Here is a 25,902-nt window from a genome sequence, read left to right as displayed (position 1 = left end):
TGTAATAAATATTAGGCAACTCTTTGTTTATAATACTGTGTATTATGAAGTAAAATAGTGTAATTCACATTATAATGAATAAGAAATGGAAAGATTATAACTTAAATTTATTCAGGACTTGTTAAGTAATCCTGATAACATGATAGATGTTCTTTCTCTTCAAATTGTTACTTTGGCACCAAGATTTTAAAAATTTTTCAAATATTTATTATTTGAAATTTATAAAAGAATAAAATGACATATATTAATAAACTAGGTTTTGAAATTATAAGTTAATTTTTCTTTGGAGAATAAAATGAAAATGGTGAGGAAGGCACATAATTAACAATAATACAAGTGGGAGATGGAGGCAGCCACTCGGCATTGATCACAGTGTATATGTCCTCAAGCTCACCTCATAGTCTAAGTCCAGGTAGTCGAACTCCCCATTGGTACGGAAGTGCTGCACGCTCCTGTCCAGCGTGAGGTCAATGCTCCGGCCCTGGCGCTCAATGACCACGGAGTGCCAGTGGTGATCATCCAGCAGGCTCCCCATCATCACGGACGTGTGGCCATATATGGGGCCAAGCTGGTTGCTTCCTGCATCACGGGAATGGAAAAGAAATAAGGTGGTGACACCATGGCTCTGGGTAGAAGAAGACCTTTTATTAAAACACGAATAGCTCTAGTGCCCATCAGCAAATGAGTGGATAAAAAGGCTGTGGTGCATTTACACCATGGAATACTATACAGCTGTAAGCATGGATGGACCTGGAGGTGATTATGTTAAGTGAAATAAGCAAGTCAGAGAAAGACAAATACCATGTGATTTTACTTATATGTGGAATCGAATGAACAAAATAAACTGATGAGCAAAATAGGTCCACAGACATGGAAGCATGGAGCAGGCTGACAAATCTCAGAGGGAAGGGAGGAGCAGGTGGGTTGGGAAGAGATTAACCAAAGAATTTAGTATATACATATATGCATAGCCCATGGACACCGACAATAGTGTCATGAAGGCCTGGGTCAGGTGGGAGCTCAGTGAAGGGGGACTAACATGGGTGGGGGGAAGGGAGGATGGGGAATATCTGTAAGACTCTCAACAATAAAAATAAATTAAAAAAACCCACTATGAGTTGATGCTTTGTCTACTGAGGTCGCTATAGGGAAAACCAGCATGTGACTATACTTAAAAAGTTTTATTTTCAAAGTACATAAAAGCTAGTAAAGATGAAAATATCTGTTCCCTTAAAAATAATGAGCTTTAAAAAATTTAGGTTCCTGTTGAAATCAGTGTCCCATGAGTTCTGAAGCCAGAGGGCCTAGCTTCTGATGTTCAATGATGCTGGGCAAGTTGACAACTTCTCTGGGTCTCTGTTTCTTCAGATGTAAAAAAGTGAAAATAATAGTCCCTGCTTTAAAGGTTGCTGTGGGGATTACATTACTTAGTACATGCAAAGACCCTAGCACACTTCCTGGCATTTAGTGAATATTCATTAAATAGTACCTGTTAACAGTCTGTTATTATTGAGGTTAGTGTTGTTATTTTCGGTCAAGAAAATGCAGCATGACAATTGTCAATTTCCTCTGAATCCAAATACCATAATCTTAAGCACAATGCAATATTTAGTGACATGAAAAAGTATAGAAGTCACACTTTAAAATAAAAACCTGCAAAAATATATATCTTGCTTTCATCTAGTTTTGAAATAAGATCTCCATAGAAATAAGACTACAAATAAGAGGGAAAGGCTGTGAGAATTCAAAATGTTTACTAAGGTCATCTGGGGATGCTGTGTATATACTTTATACCACTTTCTATTTTGTCAAGTGAAATGTTGCTTTTTATGGTTAGGCAAAAATAAATGCTATAAAAATATAATATTGTTTCAGAATGAAAAGCATAATAAAAATAAGAAAAACACAGGAATGCCTGAATAATTAAATTATTTCCCCTTTTTCCCATATTTAAGGTGCTAACGATACCTATATCTGACATTTTTTATGTATTTCCTAGATCAAATGTTCTTCCTTTGGTGATGAAATCAAATATGATGATTGTGGGTGTACATTGAGGAGGAAGGGAGAAGAAAAGAAATAATAATTCCAGGTGAAAGGCTACATTAAGTTTTATTTAAGTAGTTAGACTAGAACACTAAGCAGCAGCTAGATGTACCTGATATTTAGGTAATGGCCTTAAAAAGGGACAGTGAATGACTGTTTCCATGGCAGCCATAAACTTTAGTCAGTCAATAAAAGCCCTTAAGTAAACTGCTATCCAGGGAAATGGTACTGATCGTGTGTGTTTGTGTGTGTGTTTGTGTGTGTGTGTGTGTGTGTGTGTGTGTGTGTGTGTGTGGTCATATGAGCAATTACTTGTTTCAGAACAGTAATGTAATGTCACACCTTTGTAAACGCATAGTGGCTCTGTATGTTTCACATTTTTTTAAGAAAAAAGTTTGAAAATATAAACTTTTAAAGATATAATCCAGTTGCTGTGTGTGTGTATTTTAAAAAATAACTTACATGTTTCCTGTGTTTCTCTCCCCATTTCCTCCTTATTAACTTCATTTTTTTTCATTAAAATTATATAGGTTTCAAAGGTATAATTCTCTATGATACATCATTTGTATATTGTCTTTTTAACTCCTATTGAACCTTGTTTCAAAAATTATTTAGGGCTAATTTTCTCCTAGGTAACACATAAATACATGTTCAATAATAAGAGTACAGAATATTATGAAGAATTTATATGTAAAACATTAGCACCTATTTCCATCACTGTAAAGAGTGTGGTCTATTTCTGTCCAGACAGCTTTTTTTATATTACATGCATATTATTCTGAGAGTAAATCACCAGTAACCTTTATGTTTCTAAACAGTAACCTCCCTTTTCTGTCTTCTTATGTGACATTTTAAGAGACTTCAACACAGTAACCACCAATTTTCTTTTCCTCGTCTCTGACATCACATATTCTTATTTCCTCCTATCCATTGCCCCCTTCTTAGTCTCCAATCAGCACCGTTTTCTGTCAATCTCAGGCATGCCACTCTAAGAGAAATCTCAACTTTGATGATCAATCAGCAACTAAAATGCACCCTGTCCAAACACAAAAGTCTGCGGTTCCTAGAGGAAATGTCTAGGAAATGAATGATCCTCTAAACTAATGTTCCTCTACAGAGAAAATAGAGCTTTCTCTCGTTCTGAAAATGGCACCAAAGTCATATCCTAGGAATTACCTTTTACTTAATCTCTTCCTTTCTTACTAAACACCCAATTCATTACAAATCATGCTGAAAGTGCCACTAAAATCATCTCAACAGTAGACCTATTTTTCTGCATCTCCACTGACAGCCGCCTTCTGAAAGACAGAGACAGCTCATCTTGTACCTGAGGAGTCCATCTTCAACTCTCATGTGGATGGAACCATTATCTTTATAGAGGTCTCAGTAAACTTCTCATGCTTAAAAAATAATATCTAACCCTGTGCCATGCTCTACAGCAAGGGTGGGGAATGTTCTGCTCATGGGCTGCATAAGGCCTGTAAAACTTTTAGTCTAGCCCTGTCGATGCATTAGGGATGAGTTAGTTTTTTTTTTCTCCTAAATTCAGCAGGCTAATTTTTAAGTTGATTATTTTGTATGGCCCACAAATGATGTTATAAATATCCAAATAGCCCTTGGCAGAAAAACGGTTCCACACCCCTGCTCTCCAGGTTCTTTACAGATTTGAACAATTCTTAACTTTTGGATTTCATCTTCTCTCTCAATTACTCACTGCCTCTATCTACATCATCTTCCTTGCTCAAGGAACAGCAAGGAAGGGCTCTGTCTGTAGTGACTGCTTCCTTTAAAAGCTCTTCTCCCATGGTTGTCTTTGTCATTGATAGCAACTTGAACATCTTGTAGAGGACCTTTCTCAGTACATATTCCAATATTGACCCCTCTTACCTCTGCAGAATTATAGTAGCCCATTTAATTGATTTCATACTATGGTTGAACTTGGTGGGCTCACTTATATGAAGGTTTTACTCATTGAATGCAGTCAACTCTTTGTATCCCTGGACTCAACCAATCATGAATAGAAAACAAATTTTAGCATTCCTAACATTAGATTCCAACCTCGGATTCCCTACCTCAGATTCCCAACCTCCAATAGAAAATACTGTTTTTAACCCATGGTTGGTTGAATTTGCAGATGCAAAGAGCTGACTGTAGTCAAAAGCTATATGTGGATTTTCCACTGTGGGAGGGTTTGCATGTTGTTCAAAGGTCAACTATACTTATTATTTGACATCATTTCTTTTGACTTAGTTATTTTAAGATAACAACACATAAGACACTACCTTACTCCTCCACTAGGGCATAAACTTTATGACCCCAAGGTCCTTCTCTATTTGTTCACCACTGTATTCAGATGCTAATATACACCTTGTACAATACAGGTGTTTTGCAATATTTTTTGAATAAACAAGTATATCAATATATCAATATATGCAAACCACTGTGGGTTAAACTGAACTGAGAACAACGTAAACTTTTTTTTAATAATTTACATTTTTAAGGTTAAACAACATCAATACTTCTCTAATGGAAATATTAATGGAAAGGATGATGCCGAAAGTTGGAACATACCTAGGTTTAAACTGAAGACCAGTTTGGCTTTTTTCAGTTCCAATGTAATGTAATCACCTTGCTGTCCTTCCCCATGTAAGATCACCCCTTCACTCTCGGTGGTTTTAAATTTCAAGGCAATGACATCTTTCAGTGTTTTCATCTTCTTGTTTCTGAATCTATATGGCAACACAACATGGCCATCAAAGTTGATAACATCAGCCCCTGAAATAAGAAAAACAAACACATTATAGTTCAGTTTTTGTATGTTGCCATCCAGTGTGAAGTACATCTATTTCCAACCATTGTCTGCACAGAAAAAAAAAAATAAGAAAGAAGTGTTTTATTCTGAGAAATATGGAGTCCTGAATTCTTGTCCTATTTCTTCTTTTGATTTATTGCGTGTCCTGTGTGAATTGTATTGCTAGTAGTCATAAAGAATGGTCTTCAGCCCTGCCCCTGTGGCTCAGTGTTGAGTATCTACCTATGAACCAAGAAGTCAAGGAGGTCACAGTTAGATTCCTAGTTGGGGCACGTGCACAGGTTGTGGGCTTAATCCCCAGTAGGGGGTATGCAGGAGGCAGCCAATCAATGATTCTCTCTCATCATTGATGTCTCTATCTCTCTTTCCCTCTCCCTCTCTGAAATCAATAAAAATATATTTTAAAAAATAATGGCCTTCAATTATAATTATGTTGATTAACATAAATGCTATCAATGATTTATATACTTCAAATTTTTATGTGGGAGTCTAGAGTGTATTTGAAATAAAAAATTTAATTCCTGCAGTATAATGAAATCTTAATGTCTTCCTTTTTAAATGAGGCTAATTCTTATGATTTTAAAATTCACATTTTACTCACAAATTAGCTTTCCTTTGACAAAAGCATGAAAGTACTTGAATTCAGGGTTTGGTGATATATTCAGCTTCTAATGTTTTTTATATCTTACTACTTTTTGAGTAAACTTCATGGTAGTACTCTGAGTTTATAGCTAATTGAACTTAAAGAAGCTTTTTACCATTTGCTCCTGGGCCTCACATCTGTCTGCATTTTCATGTTGGCTCCCTGCCTTTAGAATGGAAAATCTGGCTACTCATCTTTTTGACTACAGTGAGCCTTAGCCATAAATGAGTTAAGAGAACAAATATCTAGTCTATATTGTAACTATAAAAGTTCTAATTTTATTTTAGGGAATTTCAATGGAGACAAAATTATATAAAGTTTTTAGAAGTATAGACAATTTTGTCACCATCCTCAAAAGAAGGTGATGGTGAGGATTTGTTTTATAGCTGCTACTTAATGCATCCCTGAAATGGAAATGGAATGATCTAATTTATTATGCCATATTGGTCAGTGCCTTTCCAATCCAAGGATCAAGCTTTGAGCACAAAATAGAAGCTTAGTTCTCATAATTATAATTTTGTCATTAAAAGTATTTTTTAAATCCACTTATTTGACTTTTAATTTGAAATCATAGCGAACCTAGTCAAACTGGATAGCTCTAATTACTTTAGAATCACAATACTGTCTCTGAATTTGGGGTAAGGGTGACAGAAGGAGACTTGACTTTGGGTGATGAACACAATACAGAATTGTACACCTGAAACTTGTATAATCTATTAACCAATTTCACCCTAATAAGTTCAATAAAAATTAATATATATATATGTATAAAATTAAATTTAAAAAGAAAATTTATGTTCTTCCTTCAAATCATTGATAGATTTTGAACCATTTAAAAATGTTTACCCTATTATATCAAATATTTGCGTTTTTAAAAAATAGTTTAGAGAATTCCTATATTCTAAAAAGTTCAGAGAGAAAAAATTAACTTTGACATTTAAGTTATAATTCTAATAATGTTCTTTACTGTCCATAAAAAGACTTTCTTAATCTACAGAATTCTCTTCTCTGAGACTATGACTCACAGAGGTTTATTTTACTATGGGGAAAAACAGCCATTAAATTTTGGTTTCTGCTGGCACTGCAAAGACAATTAGACTTGAGCTTAATCAACTATGCTGTCCCAGATGAATTCCAAGTAAAATATCTTTATCATCTGTGATGAAAGATAAAAGGGAGAAAAAGTTAAATCTGATGATGATAATCCAATAGTAGTTAGTAGATATCATTTTTTGTCTTGAAAAGTTCATAAGGGAAAAGTCGGAAGGAAGGGATAAATTCTGAATTCTAGAAAGTAAATCGGCACTCAATTTTATATCAGTGACAGTTGAACAACAGACACATCATGGTTTTATACACCTTCGATATATATTAATTGACATAACATATTTCCCATTCATGTTCTCTGAGCTTAGATAGAAGCAAGAATTTATCGCTCCTCTATCTTCTCCTAAATCAAAATCTACATTCAGTTTTAGGTATAGAATAGTGACTTATGCAAATGTTGATGTCTCTCTTCCTTGCATTTAAAGCAAAGAAAAAAGTGACAGAAAGATGGGAATAGTTTTTTTTTTCTTCAGACAGTCAGTCCTAGGATATTAACAAAACATGAAGGGATGCTATTCAAGCCACCAAGCCTCATCTTACAATGGTCAGTGGTTAGCGGAAACACTGACAAAATGCTTTGCAACTCAGTTCTCTCTCATTATGCAATGAAAGGTGATCCTTTTTCAATGGGTTAATTGCTTTCACAACATCAGTGTGTAACTGTGATATTAGAGTTGACCTTAAAATTACAAAATTCCTGGAGATAATCTATGATATACAATGTATACATGAACACATACCATACACTTTTAAGAGAGTCTGAGGTATTGAAACACCCAGAATTTAGTTTTATTTCCTACAAAAATACATTAAGATTTTATTTGACATCTAATAATATGTTGTGGTTATTTGGGGACAAGCCACCATTTTTCACCCCATTACCCTGATTGTGTATCACTCCCTAGAATTAAGTTTTCTATGCAGTGATTAAACCTGCATGGTGGAACTGTTTAAGCAATCTGAACAGCAATAATAGCTAGTCAAAAAGTGAATGCAAAATCATAGTGCTTCCACAGTTTTGTTTCTAACAATAACTCTGAGAGCTGGTAATGTGCCCACTTCTCAAATAACATGGTAGAAAGCTTCTCTTTTTTCCCCCCATTGTTACATAGTCTACTTTATGAATTTGGGTAAGATATTTTGGAGAAGTTTTTACCATCTAAAGATTTTAATATTTAAAAATACCATTGCTATATTTAAAAAATATATAGTACATGTTTATTGTTGATAAGAAATTAAAAAAATATAATAGAGAATGCCCAAACACAAGAGCTCACCAATGTTAATGAGTAATATAGTAGTGTGTATCCTTCTAGATTTTATACATTTATTTATCTATCTAGTTTATGGAATAATCCATGAATTATGTGTGTGTGTGTGTGTGTGCACGCGCATAAACGCATATGTACATATAAATGAAAGAGGGAGAGAGGAGAATGTTATTTCATTTGATTATATTTCAAAATGCATAATGATAGCTCAATATTTATAATGTAGGAAACCTGTATATTATAGCTGATTAATATGTTTTATTGACCTTCATGCACCAAGGTACATATACCCTTTACCCAACTTCCTCTAACATTAACATTTTCCACAACCTGGTACATTTGTCAAATCTAAGACATTAACTTAGGGATAATGATTCACTGAAATACAGACCACTTTCCACAAATGTCTTTTTTTTTTCTATTCCAGGATCCAATCAAGATTCTCACATTGCATTCAGTCATCCCGTTTCATCAGCCTCCTCTAATCTGTAGCATTTTCTCAGTCTTTCCTTGTCCTTCGTAACTTTGACCCTTCAAGAACTACCTGTCAGGTATTTTGAAGAATCTTCCTCAGCTTGGGTTGGTATGAAGTTTTTTTTAGGACTTGACTGGTGTCTCTGTTGTTTAGGAAAAATACCACACATTGTGGTATCCTTCTTATCATCTCCCATCAGGGCAAGCACAATTTGAACATGACTTCTCACTAGTAATGTTGATGAGGGTGATGTCTGCTTATTTACTGTAAAGTCACTATTTTCCCTTTCTGTATTCTTTCCTGTGGAAATTAGTCACCATAACCTAGCCCATAATTAAGGTAAGGGGAATTAATCTGCACCTCCTGGAAGGAGAAATGTCTACATATATTACTTGGAATTCTTTTGTAAGAAAAATGGGTTCTAGTCATTCATTCATTCATTCATCCATTCATTCATGTATTCATTTATTCAGTTATTTATTTATAGCATTATAGATGTCTTCATCTTCATTGCATTCTTTGACTTTAATCCAATGTCTTTATTAAAAACATTCTAGCTTTAGCTATTGGGAGCTCTTTCAGATGGGTTCCTCTATACCTTGCCTCCTCCTGCTCCTCTGCCTTCACCCCTCCTCATTTCTCTTCTCTCTCTTGTCTTTCTCTCACTTTTTGGCACTTCAAGATTCTCCAAGCTCATCTTGAATTTCCTCTTCCCCAGATCTGGAATCAGACATTTTTCCAAGGAGCCCCTATTCCTTTTACTGTAGAATAGTACTGAGAAACCAGCAGGTTTTTGTTTGTTTGTTTAATTTGCTTTTGATAAAGCAAAGGATACATTTCCTACAAATAAATGTAATCGTTATGCACCTCTATGATATATTCTTCCACACAAATAAATCGATTACTGGAAGAAATAAAAACATAATAAAATGTTTCTTAGTAATCTATTTCACAATTATTTGCTATGATTTGAAACACTTTTCATTTTAATCAAATGTTTTTGCATAAACCATGAGTTTTGAAAACTAATAATTATTATTTATTTAAGGGGTTACTGATTACTAATTAAATACATTAAAGTACCACAACCACTCATATATCAGAGGTTTTAATTGTCAGATCAAAAGAATGAGAATATCAAACTACATTTTTGTGCTGATAGGGAAAATTCATAACATTATTATTTGACTTGGTAATATGTACTTGACAGACATTAACTCTGGCGAAACACTGTCTCTCTCAACTCTTCTGCACACAGTTAGGATCTGATCTTTTTCTTCTAACCCCTGCTTTTTATTTCAATACAGTAGTATCTGTGGTTTAAACCTAAATAAATAGTTAAATAGATTTCAAAATGTTAATAACAGCTAATTTAGAGTAACAGCACCAAATGAGCCTTCTCTAAATTCTTTTATCTATTCACCTATTTATTTATTTAAAATTTTATTGAATTAATTGGGGTGCCATTGGTTAACAGGATTATTTAGGTTTCAAACCTATATAAACCTATAGGGTTATATAGGTTTGTGTGTTCACCACAAAGCCAAGTCTTCTTCCATCACCACTTATCACCCCTTTACCTTCTTCTACTTCCCCTTTCCCCATTCCCTCTGGTAATCACCATATTGTTGTCTATATTTAAATCCTTTAAAAAATTATCTAGAGAGTCTGAAAATCACTTCTACTTTAAGAAAAATAAAAAAACAAAAACCTTAAAAGCCCTTTCATGAAGGTCAGCATCTCACATTTTATGCAATATTTCTCCTTACAATGTGTTGTTTTGCTTATAAGTGCTTGACAAGTTATACTAGAACAAGGAGAATATCAGAGAAGTCTGATTTCATTTGCCCATAAAATTTGGACTTCAATATCTAATTACCCGGATGACTGATCCGCATGGACCTTCCACAGGCATATCTAACTCGACTTGTCCAACGCTTAATTCTTTCTCTGGCCCCATTGCTCCTGTCTCAGGACAGAGATCTGGGATTTTATTTAGCCCCTCCCTTCCTCATATACTGTCCTGTGAAATTCAGCATGTCTATATTTTTCAAACACAAAGCTTACTTTTTACATGTACTACCAACAGGCTACCATCATCTTACACACTGGCTACTGTATTAACATTATTAATGGACAATTTCCATCTCCCAGCATAATTTTCCTTGAATCTATCCTCCACACAGAAAGATCTTTCCAAAATAATTTTTTTTTTCTGAAAGCTCTTCAGTATGGCCTTCAAGGCCCTCAATGGCAGACCTCCTGCCTTCTCCCACACCCTCATATTTTAGTTCATCTTTCTCTTTATGTGCTAATGACTGTGAAATGACTAAATCCCTTGCTAACTTCACCTAGTGCCTTCTCTCATGCTATGCTCATTTCCTTGAACAAACAGCTATTTTTAAAATCTAGTTTAACATCCCCCAAGCCTCACCTACCAGAAAAGCTTCAGTATAGGAAACACTCCTGCTTGTTGTCCATGGCACCCTTGCACACATTTCTGTATCCCCTCTCATCTTATATGGAAACTAGAGGCCCGGTGCATGAAAATTCACACACTGGAGGGGGGGTCCCTCAGCCCGGCTTTCCCTATTTACTTGAGCCTCAGGTGGCCCTGCATGGCTGGGCAGCCTCCATCTGAGACTTGCCTGCACCTTGGGCCAGCCCTGGCCCTGGGTGGCTGGGGGGCCGAGGGGACTGGGGGATTCTGGAGGAAGGGGCACGGAGCAGCTGGGCCCACCTGGAGGCGGGCCTGGCATTGCGGTGAGTCTGCCGCCCCAGTGGGGCTGAGGGGACTGGGAGCTGCCATCTTGTGGCTGTGGGTGCTGCCATCTTTGAGGGTGTGATAGTCAATTAGCATATTCCCTCCTTATTGGCTGTGGGCGCCGCCATCTTTGAGAGTGTGGTAGTTAATTAGCATATTCCCTCCTTATTGGCTGTGGGCACTGCCATCTTTGACCTCAGGGCAATCAATTAGCATATTCCCTCTTTATTAGATAGGATGATCTCTCTATTCGACCAATTTCCTCTGTGGACTTTAAGCTTTCTTAAGGTACTGACTCTGCATTGTTCCATCTTGTATTTCTGGCACAATAAACCCTTCTTAAACTGATCTAAATATAGTTGGTGTTTGAGACCAGGCAAAAGAAAATTCTATTGTTCTTATTTTCCTTCAAAACCAAACCTAGTATAATGCAGGCTTACTCTCTAAGGGTTCAGACGTAGGCATGACTTAGTGGCATGCATTTATATAAATATTACCACTGTGGGGTTCTATATGAATACACAGTTTAAAACATTAAATATTTTTACTATAGTCATACTGGATTTATTTGCTTAAAAGTAAAAGACTAAAATATTAACTTTAGCATGAGTTTAAATACAAAATATATGTTTTCCTTTTAACTGAATATATTTAAGAAAAACTTACCTATCTCAGACTAAAGTTACTAAGTTTTAGGTGCATTTTAACCAAGTAATTTTACCCTAACTTGAGATATTTATTGATATTTTATATTATTCAATGAAGAACAAAGATGGCCTTACTGATATATATTTTTATTATTGTGTTATTTCATGAAAAACTATAATATATGATGAGTTGTGACTGCCTAATCATGTGGTTGGCACACTTGGACAAAATACAGGGAAATATTAGTAATTTTAAAAATTATATTATCCAACATGAAAATATAAAAAGAAAACCATTAAGGTTCTCTCTGCTCCCCTCCATGGTAACACACACATACACACACACACACACACACACACACACACACACACCCCATAGGATATCATAAAATCAGAGTGATCTACCTCTGAGCAGGATTATAGCTCTAATACATCTGATAATGCAGGCATAATAAGCAATTTCTGAAAATTAGCACAAAATATATTTGTAGGAAATCTATATGGAAGCTATTTTTATTTTTTTAATCAAAAAGTCAAATAAATTAGACTTGACTTCTCTATGATAAAATAGCTATTTACTGAAAATACCTCTACAACTTTTGACCATATAAAATCTAGATTTCTTTTAGGGAAAAGCCTATGTGACATTATAAATCCCAAGTAAATATTCCACAGATAAGGAAAGAAAACAGACATTCATGAAAGCCCCAGAATGCCTTTTGATATTAATTATTCCTAACAGTAATTTCAGCTATTTTTTTTATTACTATTCAGTTAAGCTTCTGTTTCTAGTTCCATGTAAAACACTGTTTGTGTTGGGGCCAAATTTTAATACTACATAGGCTAAAATATGGCAATTTGATTTAGGAACTTGTTTTTGAGGCCCTGTTTTCATGGTAATTTACAAAATACTGAGGAAAAGAGAAACTGTCCACATGAGTGAGAGGGAATGGTCCACAAGTGCTCCGGAAGTTTTGAGTTTATGCAGGGATGTAGTCCATTACAGCTTCACCTGATTTTTTTGTTAATTTCACATACCTTTGGGTGAATCTTCTACCTCAACTATAAAATACGATTCCTAAAGCTCAGAATGTATACAGATAATGTATTCTCTCCTGTCTGCTACAGTGGTTGGGTCCTGTCTTGTAAAACACTAAACGGTACTCTGTGGCCCAGCCATCAACACACCTTGCTGACTTGGGCACTGGAGGGAATAGGATTCACTGTGAATTTGGGTGTGTTATCCATTACTTCAGGACACACGCACGCCCACTGAGGCCCCGGTGAGCCGCTGGATTAATTCATTTTCTGTGAATGAGCAATGCAGATAACTAATCCTGACAGGGCTAAAATAATTGGAAGCTCCTGAAATTACAACTTGAATGCTCAGAGGGGACAAGCAGTTCATACAAATCAGTGGTGCTGTCTCATAAAACCATTGATCTGCCTTTCACTTTCTCCCTTTGATAAAAATATGGGTAGCAGACAATGTTATCCTTGGTTAAAAAATCAGCAGGGTAAGGTGCTAAGTTACTAGCTTAGAAACTTCTTGATAATAGAGAAACTATTGATGATAGAGAACAATAGGACATGTTTGGGATATATTTTTGGGCATAAGGGAGGTAGTCTTTAGCCGCCTGTGGCAAACTGAAGCTATGCAGCATATCTGAAGTTATTCAAGCATTCAGTATTTTTTATTTTTCAATTGACATACAATATTATTTTAGTTTCAGGTGTACACCCCAGTGATTACACATTCAATATTTAAGGGTCAGAAACCCAACATTTTAATGAAATCGCCCAAATTTTTAATGCTAAACAGAGGCTGCTATCTAGTACCTCCAGATATGTTTTATTTTCATATCTCTTTAAACTTGGATACTGTAAACTATGACTAAATGGATCATAATGTCCAAAAAATTAAATTTTCCATCATATAATTTACCTGTGAATTACTGCAGTAAGCATCTGCAAGAAATTTTATTTCTCAAAAGCGAAATTCTCTAGAAAACAAGTTGGTTAGTGCTAAGTGAATAAAGAATGGATGTTTAAGAAAAAAAATTTAATGGTATCATCTGATCCAAAGATACAGTATATTTATCACTCTGAGATTTGGGATATAAGAAAACTTTCTAAAAAGGAAATATATGTGTATTGATTTCAGAGAGGAAGGGAGAGGGAGAGATAGATACATCAATGATGAGAGAAAATCATCAATTGGCTGCCTCCGGCATGCCCCCCACCAGGGATTGACCCCACAACCCAGGCATGTGCCCTGACTAAGAATAAAAATGTGACCTCCTGGTTCATAGGTGTGGATGCTCAACCACTGAGCAACACCAGCCGGACAAGGAAATATATATGTTTTAAAAAGTATTAACAATTAACAGTTACAGCTGATCCTTCATTACTGTCAGAAATTGTATCTGCAAATTTCCCTTCTCACTAAAATGTACTTACAGTCCCAGCATCAGCACTCATGGTGCTTTTGTTATCATTCACCTACAGCTGCAGAGACACCTGAAGCTCACATTCCCAGCTGAGGTCCAACAAGGCAATGTCCTACCCTCTTTTGTCAGTTCTCATCCTGTAAAAACATGTCCATTCGTGATCTATTTAGGGCCACATTTTTTTTCGATTTTGGGGGCTTGTTATGAATGTTTTCACTGTTCAAGATGTCTCTCTCCCAAGCATGATGCTGAAGTGTTTTCTTGTGTTCCCAAGCACAAAGAAGCTGTTATGTGCCTTATGGAGAAAATATGTGTGTTAGGTAAGCTTTGATCAGGCAAGAGCTAAGTGCTGTTGACCTTGACTTCAATGTTAATGAATCAACAATATGTACTAAGGAAGGTATTGTTAAACAGAAACACAAACAAAGCAAGTTTATATATTGATTGGATGACAAAAATGTATGACCAGATGCTGCAAAAACCCAAGCCTACATTTCCCCTAGAAGCAATGGTTCTCCATTTGCTTACTCAGTGTTCATGGCAGCTTTAAACAACAGAGCTACTGTGAATAATGAGGATTGACTATATTTACATTGCATTCATTTCTTTCAACAGGAAAATAAGGAGCCATTTCAAACTACTACATTATGTGAATGTGAAAGTATGATAAAGACATTTAAATTATCCTGAAAAAAATGATCAATAAATTGCAAGTATCTTCATAGTTGAGCATAATGCCACCTTTAACAGACATACTCCTTTGTTTGTTGTCGCACTGCTTTGTTTTTTGTCACACAAGGATTTTAGAACATGGGACTTACCTGGGTAGTTTACAAAGGCAACACTCTCATTCCTCGCAGGCTTACTGCAAGCGAGCTCTGTGGATTACATATCTCATTACAACTCACTAAGCACTTTGCCAATCCAATGTGAGCAGTACATTAATGTTGAAGGGGTTCAGAACATGCCATCCACACATGACTCTTTGGTTGAGTATTTTGAGGTGCGGGCACCTGAGAAAACCTGATTCAGGAAGGGCTCACCGACCTCCTCATTCTATCTCCAAGGAGGTCATAAAACTTCCCATGAGAAAGGTGCCCTCTCTGCACCAAGGAAGAGAATGACAACATTCTTATTATCAAAACTGGTGCCAAATGGGAGTAGGAACCTGAACAAACAAATCTACTAAAATCACCCTTATCTTCAAGTAGTTTCCCCCAAATACTTTCTAATCTCTGTCTCAATTAATTGGCTTGAGCCTAAGCCCCTTTTCTTGCCACATCCTTATAATTTATTCTTCTTTGTTTAAAAAGGTATATAAGCTTTGGGGCTTAATGGTTTATTTGGGTCTTCGTTTTTCTTCTGAAGACTCCCAGGTACACATAAAATATTAATTACATTTTGTATGCGTTTCTCCTATTAATGTCATATGCCAGGTTAATTTTCAGGCCCAGCTACAGGACCTAAGGGCAGAAGGATGTTTTCCTCCTACACATTATGTAGAATCTCACAGAATCCTAGGAAAATCACAGAATCCTAGGAAAGTCACAGAATCCAAACCACACCATCATCCATCATTTACATTTCCCATGAGATATGGCCCAGAAATTTCCTTTCTTTTTTTGCCAGTTGATCATTGCCTGCTTTTTCTGGCCTGATTGGAAACAAGCTTCTTGAAATTTGCAGCACAAAAATAAAGATATCATTGAATCTAATAGAATGGGGAAATTAGCCAGTCTACCCTCTAGGACCTAAATTACTTTAAGGCTATAAATAAACTTGAAGTTGATTTCTTATATTTAAAAAAAATTAGATATTGTTCTATATCATTTATATTCTGAATTTCTCTGCCCAACATCCACCAAGGGTTTCTATTGATGAGAGCTCACATTTCTTTTGAATAAGAGTTGAGCTATTGGAAATATGTAAAACCTAGATGTGAAGCTGGAGAATTTTACAGCCTATAAAGAGGATCATTTTAAATTCAGAAAATGTAAGGGTAGACAAACATCACAAATTCACATTAATTTTAGGAAAGTTTGTTTCTTTTTTGGGTGGGGTATTAAGAAAGAAACTGAATTTGTAAGTAGGACACATTTTGATACATTGGCTACACAACCTATTTTCAACCCTCTGCATTTGACATTTTTTACAGTTTAGGTCAATCCTAACAATTTATGCACTTCTCAAGGCGTGCATTTGACATTTTTTACAGTTTAGGTCAATCCTAACTATGCACTTCTCAAGGCATGACAAATATAATGCTGTTACAAGTGCTATTTATAGCAGGGCAGTTAAGTCCTTAAAATGGCAATGGTTGAGTTTCTCTTAATGTAGACCTAGAAGCAAAGTACAAGTCTTCATTCTAGGGAGATAAAGGGTATGCTGAGGCAAGAAATTTATTAGGAAATTAAAGTGATGTCAGCTTTCTCATGACCCAAGAAGTATGTAGTTTAACCAATAGCATTCTGACCACCCATTAGGCTTCAGGAGGGCACTGGACCTGAACACACGGACCTCAGACCTGACCCCGGCCTATTCCTGAAAATGAAGGAAGGGAACAGATCATCTTAGATCCCTTCAGCTTCACAATTAAGCATCTCATACTCTGGATGACTTGGTCAAGCTTACAAAGAACCATACACTTATTTAATTTTGGATTTAAATCAAAATTTAGATTGTCAAAATACTACATTTTAGGCATAGTCATATTTCCTGATTAATTTGCCGGTGGAAATTCCCAAAGGCAATTTTAAACATAAAATCCACAGACATTGAAACATTTTCATGGGTGAGTACTTTGAACAGTTAAAATTGAACAGTCAAAATTTGCAAAGTGGAGTAAAAATATCTACATTCTAAATAATGTATATTGTTACTTTTAAAGAAAACAAATGATAATCATTTATTATAAGGAGATTTCCATAAGTAGAACCTAACAAAAGATTTATGATGATAGATTAATAATTAATTTACATTCGTAGTGTCTTGATAATGTTTAAGCAAACACATAATTAGTAAGACTGCATTATTTTAATTCTAGAACATGGGAGTAAAATTACTTATCTGGCTACAATGATGCAGGGTCAGTAAAAATGAATGCATGACCTTGCACAGGTACAAAAATCTGGTCACATTCAGCTATAGTCTGTCATGTTTCCTTCTCCTTTTGCTAGTATTTAGTCTAGTACAGCAGCACAACTTGTGTAGTCATATCAAAGAATGATAGCACATATATTTTTTCTTTATTAAACCAAAATGACCTGGAAGAGAGGGGCTTTGTGTCATTAGGAGAAGTGACACAGAGATCTAGTTAAGTGACAGACTTACCTCAGACTTCCAGGTTCTATTCCCTGTCCAGTAGCTATGTGACCTTCACTAAGTTACAAACTTTTCTTAAACCTCAGTTTCTTTGATCCTCAAAAAGTGAAGGTAATTACATAGTGTGCTTTATAGAAGGATAAAGATTGAATAAATTAATACATTCAAAGCACTTAAGACAGACAGTATCTGGTACATTATAAGCTGCTAATGAACATTAGCTTTTATTATCATACTAGAGGCCCGGTGCATAAAATTCATGCACGGGGGGAGGGAGGAGATCAGCCCAGCCTGTACCCTCTCCACCTCTCCAATCAGGGACCCCTTGGGGGATGTCCAACTGCCGGGGATCGGGCCTAAACCGGCAGTAGGACATCCCTCTCACAATCCTGGACCACTGGTTCCTAATCACTTACCTGCCTGCCTTCCTGGTTGCCACTAACTGCTGCCCCCTGCCAGCCTGATCACTCCTCACTGCCTCTGTGTGCTAGCCTGATTGCCCCTAACTGCCCCCCCTGCCGGCCTGGTCACCCCCAACTGCACCCCCCCGGCGGCCTGGTCTCCCCTAACTGCCCCCCCACCAGCCTGGTCACCTCTTACTGAAGCCCCTTCCGGCTTGGTTGCCCCAATTGACACCCTCTGCTGACCTGGTCACCCCTAACTGCCCCCCTGCTGGCCTGGTTGCCCCATGCAGCCTGCTGTTCAATTGTTTGGTCATCCCTCACTAACCCCCTTGCCAGCCTGGTTGTAGGCAGCCATCTTGTGAGGGTGTGAGGGTTAATTTGCATATTACCTCTTTATTATATAGGATATTAAGTTTTTGTTTAATTTGATTTGCAATAATGAATATTCTCATTCTCTAGGCAATGTTGATGCAGGCCTCGATACAGAACAGGTTCATATTTCTACTAGCATTAATGGATTTAGGACAAACTAGGGTGCCATGCTTGGTGACTCTAGGGCCCACCCTACATTCTGTTCTATATATATATTTTAAATATATTTTTATTGATTTTCAGAGAGGAAGAGAGAGATAGAAACATCAATGATGAGAGAGAATCACTGATAAGCTGCCTCCCACACAAGCCCACCCCCCCCCCAATGGGGACCTAGCCTGCAACCCAAGCATGTGCCCTTAATGGGAATTGAACCCGGGAACCTTCACTCCACAGGCCAATGCTCTATCCACTGAGCCAAACCAGTTAGGGCTGTTTTATATTTTTTGCTACCTTCACTGATGTAGCTTATTTTGCTCACAAGTAAGGAAGGCTACAAAATATGGAGAAGTAAAGATAAATTGAAATAATATGTAATTGAGCCTGCTCTGTTTCTTCTCTTCAGTGTAATAAGTAACATTTCAGGTCAAATAAAACTTTTGAAGGTCCTTTCACTATAACCTGAGAAACCCAAGGTGCAAGGGGAGGGTTGGGGGTTTGTCCAAACAACTTCAGATAATGATGTCCAAACTGAGACTTTAACCCAAAGTATCATCTCTGATTCTCTTCACAGAGCATTGTTTAAGTCATAATTTCCTTATAGCCCATAAATTTTCTATCCAGGAAGCAAATTATATTTATTGAATATAGGAATTCACTACCATAGTATCAGGTTGAATGTTGGGAGGGTTGGGGGTTTGTCCAAACAACTTCAGATAATGATGTCCAAACTGAGACTTTAACCCAAAGTATCATCTCTGATTCTCTTCACAGAGCATTGTTTAAGTCATAATTTCCTTATAGCCCATAAATTTTCTATCCAGGAAGCAAATTATATTTATTGAATATAGGAATTCACTACCATAGTATCGGGTGGAATGTTATATATTTAATATAACCTATTTTTGATACACTTAAAAATTACCAAATTTAGTTAACTCCACACCAAATTCTAGATTTATAACAAAGACTAGCTTCTTATTTTTATACTTTATAACTAAATTTGATAAGATTTTGAAGTGCTCACGAGGAAAAATATGTTTCAGTTGCCATATTGTAATGATGTGGTTAAATATATGTTAGCTAAATCAAGTTCAAGTAAAAGAAAAAGTACAAAGTTCAAGACATATGTGAGAAAAGCCAGACAAAATTGTTTTCCGCTCTAGTTCTATGGTCGGTGGTGGTGAGTGCTATTTATAAAGGTTTTATAGACAGCCTGGGAAGGAAGGCTTGTAAAGAGAGCATTTATAGACAGTGATGAACAGAATGAGAAAAATACAAAGCCTAGGATTATTGGTAGAAACAACATAATCAGAAGAGAGGACTCTGATCACTCTAAACTCCTAGGTAAGTGGTGATAGTGCAAGATGCTGAAGAAGTGGGAGACCCAGAAGGAGCAGAGAGGTTGGAATAAAAGTATATGTTAGCTGGGAGACAAACAGCTCTGTTTGCAGGGGCAACAGCTTGAATAGTATGTCTCCTGGGGATCCTGGTAGAAACCAAGATCCTGTTGAGACACACAGCAAATGCATCCTGGGTGGCCAGCCTGGACCATGGCAACATGCTAGGAGATGCTGTCTTGTTTTTTTAAAACACACAGTAGCTTTGGACCTGACACAGCCTCTTAAGACTCAAAAACCAAACCTTTACATACTTTTTAAAATAACATTTTAGAGAATGTTTTTGCTTATGAGAGTGATGATGTATTTTGTCACTTGACTTACTTTGTAAATAATATGGCTTCAAAATTTAGAAAGTGTTCTTTATTTTAAAATACAAAGTAAAAACAAAAATTTGCAACTTTAAGAAATTTTTTTATGGTGATGGAAGATAATTTGACTTTAGGTGGTAGGCACACAATGCAATATAAAGGTCATGTACCATAGAAATGTGCAGTTGAAGCCTATATAATCTTATTAACCTATGTCACCCCAATAAATTTATTTAAAAATAAATAAAACTAAAACAAAATGAAAAAAATTGTGTTTTGTTTTTAATCTGTAATTTCTAGTTTTCTAATGTAAAAACTCCTGATTTTGAAAGTTACCACAGAGAAGCTGTAATATTTATGCAAGAAATATTCTTTTTTTTTTTCCCTGATAAATTTTTACTGTTCCATGGAGATCCTTTTCATTTTCCAAAATCCAAGTGAAACTTCTTTTTCCAAAATTTGGAAAAAATGTTTGATAATTTTATCAATCTTTTCCTCTTGAAATTTAGAAAAGTTTTAGAATATTAATTAGGAGAATGAAGGTCAAAGTCCTGGGGTTAAGGAGGTTCATGAATCCAAATAAGAATTTTCATTTACAGTCTAAACTCTGCTTTAAAAACTCTGTTGCACTATAGTAAAAAGATGACCATGTCTCGTTTGATGGTTTTTCTTACTAAATAAAGTACAAATAGCCACTGATAATATCTCCTAAACTTTGTGTTTAAATTGATCTTCCAATAATGAGAATAAAATGCTGTTTCTAGGATATCCATTTCATGCAGAATTCCTTTAAAACAATGGAAATGGGCAGTTCTCCTTGGTGTCACTCCATTTAGTGATTGTCCATTTCCCCTTACCCATTCAACATGCGAACAGATATACTGCAAATTATCTGATAAAATAAGTCCCATTGAGACAAGTATCTAATGATGCTAATGGTTTAAAGACTTTAATAGGAGCAGCTCTTGAATGGAACAGCATGGATGGAGCAAGAGTTCCTTGAGGCTTTCAGTTTCCACCATGTAGGTGGCAAATGACACACTGGTAACAGTGAGAACAAACACAGCACGGCAGTCCCTCTCAATGACAGCATCCCTCCCAATCACAACAGAGGCAAGAATAAAGTTATTTCCAGTATGACAAGGGAACAATGGCGAAAAATAGCCCTATCTCTAATTTGTTAAGTCTCTGTAATATACTTTACTGAGGTTTTGCCTGCACCTGCTTTGACAATGAACTTTTATCCTACTAAAGATGAAATCAGTTATTTCCCAGACAAAAAAATATTTGGTAGAGTTAGATAAGGGAGGGGCCCTGAGATTAATTATTTTCTATAGACATACCAAAAAGAGCATAGACAAAATATGTTATTCCATTACTGTGGACAAAAATAATAAATTGCTCTGTTATTTTCTCTTATCAGTTTCACGTTGTTGCATCTCTATACCTATTTTTTTTGTTGCCTACTCGTTTCTTTTCTTTAAACTCATCCTTATTCTTCAAACCTTTCCTCTCTCAAAACTCATTAAGCCAAGAGATATCCCCTTTTTTCCTATTTAAACAACGTGATTCAGTATTTTCATTATATTCCCATTAAAATGCTCCTTTGATAATATCCCTATTAATTTTTTTAGACTATATGCCATTGATTAGTATTAAAGTTGAAAATGTTATAATGGATTTTTTCTGGAAAACTGCTTTTGCTGACATGCCTCATTGGATTTCTTACCATTTCAAGTTGTGTTTAATGGGGCTCCAGAGTTTAAAGGCAAATGCATTTGGGAAACATAACTACTATTTGACTTAGAGAGCTTCTGTGAGTATGTGGTTGCTATATAATTTTACAGAAACATACAGGGCATCTGGGTTGTAGATGCAAATGGTTTGCTTGCTGCTATTAACCAGTTATACCTCTGATCACTAGATCAGAGAATGACTTATAAAAGAGTTTCTGAATGACATAATGAGGAGCCACATGCTTATAAAATGATTAGGCATAAAGATAATTTAAAATGATAATCATCTATGAAGGATTGGCTAGATGACATACAACTTTTATACATATAGGAATAATCTATGTATGTCTAGCTCTTAAACAGTAAGTGTATGGTTTTAGGAGAGATGTTACCTGTAGTACTGTTTTCCAGCCCAAATAAAAGGGATAAAAATAACAACAACAGGAAATGGGTAACTAAGTCATTAAAGATGCTATTATTTTCAGTTCACTTTCCTTAAGCAAATGTTTTTTCAAAAATTGAAGATACCAACTTGACATTATGCAATTTATTTAAAACAAAAATATGTTCTCTTAACTTTGATAAAAAATAATTTAGATTTTATATTTATAAATACTCAAATAGTTGAGTTAATGAATAGCAAATAATTAAATTATTAATAATTCATCAAGGTGAACTTAACTTGATGCATTAAATGATGTGGCTACAATTTGGCTAGCCCACAACCCCATCCTCACAGAAAAAGTACACTAACCTTTACTTTTAATCCTAAAATGAGATAGCCTAAGTGAAGCCAAGAACAGTATTGATATATTTTCAAATTTAATTTACAAAGTATAAATTTAGGAGGAGGAGTTTATAATAGTGTTTGCTTCTCCAAGCCTCTAACAAGATAACATAATATTCCTCATATTCCAAACATTAGTTTGTCATTGGTATTGTTCTTGTAGAAGCAGACATTTATATTAAGAATTGTAGCAGATCCAAGATGGTGGCTGATGGGAGGGCAGGCTGCAAGATAGTGTGTGAGTGAGAGAGTGAAAGGAGAGTGCATGGACGTGCGGGGAGTGTCTGTATTTGTGAGTGAGGAACAGCTATATTCCACAGGCCTGTTGGGGACTGGAAGACCAGGCTGGTATTGTTCTTGTAGAAGCAGACATTTATATTAAGAATTGTAGCAGATCCAAGATGGTGGCTGATGGGAGGGCAGGCTGCAAGATAGTGTGTGAGTGAGAGAGTGAAAGGAGAGTGCATGGACGTGCGGGGAGTGTCTGTATTTGTGAGTGAGGAACAGCTATATTCCACAGGACTGTTGGGGACTGGAAGACCAGGCTCCCCTGGCCGGGCAGCTTCTACTACTTCTGAAATCTCTCCCAGTGCTGCCGGCTCTGTCACAGAGACTGCACCTTCTTGAAAGGGAGAGCAGTTATAATCAGAAGCCCAGCCTTACCTTCAACCTGGGAGACCTCAGATACCCCCCGGAACCCTACAACCACATCACCCAGGGACCAGCTGCCTCAGCTGTGAACCTGCAAACACTGAGACTCCAGCCTCCCCAGCCTTGGGTGCCTAAAAGTTTGTGCAGGGGGAGACAAAGTGGTGCCGAATACGTGGACAGGCCCTGGGCCTTCTCACAGAGAAGATAGAAGGAACAGCTGAATCGAACAACATCAACCTGGTATTGGTGAGGCAAACACAGCTGGTGAGGCTCTCTCAGAGATCATGTAGAGAAAGCTCTGCTTCCTCAGATTCAGCTGGGTGTATGTTGTTTGGGTGTTTATTGTTTGCATTTTTTTGGATTAATTGTTATTTGTTGTCTGCATTCAGCTCAGAGTGTTTGTTGTTTGCATATTTCGGATTATCTATTAGTTTTTTGGTGATTTCTCCCATATACATATTTTCCCCTTCTTTTTTCTTCTCTTTCTTTTATCTCTTATATTTTTGCCTTTTCTCAATATCATATTTGCAGTCTTTTCTCTCCCATAATTCTCTTTTCTCTGGTGGCCACCTTTATTTGGGGTTATTGGTATCATGAATATATTTGTGTTTGGTGCCTGTGTGTTGTGTCTTGCTGTGTTGTATTTTGTGCCTTTAAGTCAATGCAGGAGAGAGAGAACTGCATAACCAAACAACTTGAAAGGAACAAACACAGGGAGACAAAGAAACAGCCCATATGTCAGAGAAAGAATTCAGAGCAATGGTCATAAGGACACTGAAAAGGATGGAAGAAAAATTCAACAATATGTGTAAGAACTAAGAGGAAATCAAGAAAACCAAGAAGAAATGAAAAATGACATTGCTGCAATAAAGAACACAATAGAAAGCATAAACAGTAGACTAGAAGAAGTGGAGGGCCACATCAGTGAGCTAGAAGACAAGGTAGGAAAAAATACCCAAGCAGAGCAGCAACTGGAAAAAAAAAAACTTAAAAAAACAGGGGGAGAGCCTAAGGGAACTTTGGGACAACACAAACCGAAACAATATCCACATAATAAGGGTTCCAGAAGGAGAGAAAACTGAGCAAGGAATAAAAAACCTGTTTGAAGAAATAATGACATAAAACTTCCCTGATACTGGGAAGAAGAAAAAACCCACAGAAATTCAAGAAGCTCACAGAGTCCCAAACAAGATGAACCCCAAAAGACCGACACCAAGACACATTATAATTAAATTGGCAAACACCAATGACAAAATAAGAATCTTAAAGGCTGTCAGAGACACAGAAAGTTACCTACAAGGGATCTCCCATCAGACTATCGACTGATTTCTCAACAGAATCACATCAGGTCAGAAGGGAATGGAATGAAATATACAAACTCATACAAAGCAAGGGTCTGAATCCAAGAATACTGTACCCCAAAAGGCTATTAATCAAAGTTGAGGGTGAAATCAGGAGCTTCACAGACAAAAAATGACTAAGGGAGTTTATTACCACCAAATCAGCAATGCAAGAAATGCTAAAGGGACTGCAGTAAAAAGTAGAAATAGGAAGGAAAAAGAAATACAGGCATAAATAATAAAAATGGCAACAAACAAATATCTATCAATAGTAACTTTAAATGTAAATAGACTAAATGATCCAATCAAAAGACATAGGGTAGCTGAGTAGATAAGAAAACATGACCCATATATCTGCTGTCTACAGGAGACCCACCTCAGAACAAAGGACTCACACAGACTGATGGTGAAGGGATGGAAAAAGGTTTTTCGGGTGAATGGAAATGGAAAAAAAAAAGCTGGGGTAGCAATACTTATATCTGACAAATTAGACCTCAAAGTGAAGGCCATAATAAGAGATAAGGAAGGCCACTTCATAAAACTAAAGGGAGCAATTCAATAAGAAGATATAGCTTTGGTAAGCATATATGCACCCAATACAGGAGAATCCAAATACATAAAAATGTTCAGGAGGATATCAAGGGAGAGATTGACAGCAATACAATCATAGTAGGGGACTATAATACACCACTAACACCACTGGATAAATCCTCTAAACAAAAAAAAATCAGCAAAGAAACATCAATCCTAAATGACTCACTAGATCAGGTGTAATTAATTGACATCTTCAGAACATTTCACCCCAAAAACACAGAATATACATTCTTTTCAAGTGCACATGGGTCATTTTCAAAGATAGACCACATACTGAGACACAGACAAAGTCTCTTCAAATTCAAGAAGATAGAAATCATATCAAGCATCTTCTCAGATCACAATGGCATAAAATTAGAAATTAACTACAATAAAAACAATGAAAAAAAATGTGCCGTATTCGGTTTGGCTCAGTGGATAGAGCATCGGCTTGCAGACTGAAGGGTCCCAGGTTTGATTCCGGTCAAGGGCATGCACCTTGGTTGCAGGCACATACCCAGTGGGGGGTGTGCAGGAGGCAGCTGATCTATGTTTCTCTCTCATTGATGTTTCTAACTCTCTATCCCTCTCCTTTCCTCTCTGGAAAAAGTCAATAAAATATATTTTTAAAAA

General features: G+C 36.3%; 1 protein-coding gene across 1 annotated transcript in view; it reads right to left on the bottom strand.

Annotated features, from left to right (window-relative positions):
• Positions 1–25,902, bottom strand: part of CNTNAP2 (contactin associated protein-like 2) — a 1,278,915-nt gene that overhangs the window by 1,003,679 nt on the left and 249,334 nt on the right. Inside the window, exons 5-6 of the mRNA XM_005862840.2 lie at positions 4,618–4,821; positions 395–579 (exon numbers count right to left, since the gene is read on the bottom strand). Of these exons, the coding sequence (XP_005862902.1) occupies positions 395–579; positions 4,618–4,821 (389 nt within the window). The remainder of the gene's footprint in view (positions 1–394; positions 580–4,617; positions 4,822–25,902) is intronic.

The sequence above is a fragment of the Myotis brandtii genome, unplaced genomic scaffold (genome assembly GCF_000412655.1).
Source record: "Myotis brandtii unplaced genomic scaffold, ASM41265v1 scaffold168, whole genome shotgun sequence".
NCBI classification, from domain to species: Eukaryota; Metazoa; Chordata; class Mammalia; order Chiroptera; family Vespertilionidae; genus Myotis; species Myotis brandtii.
The sequence above is the reverse complement of the archived record's forward strand: the minus strand, read 5'-3'. Positions and strand labels throughout refer to the sequence as shown.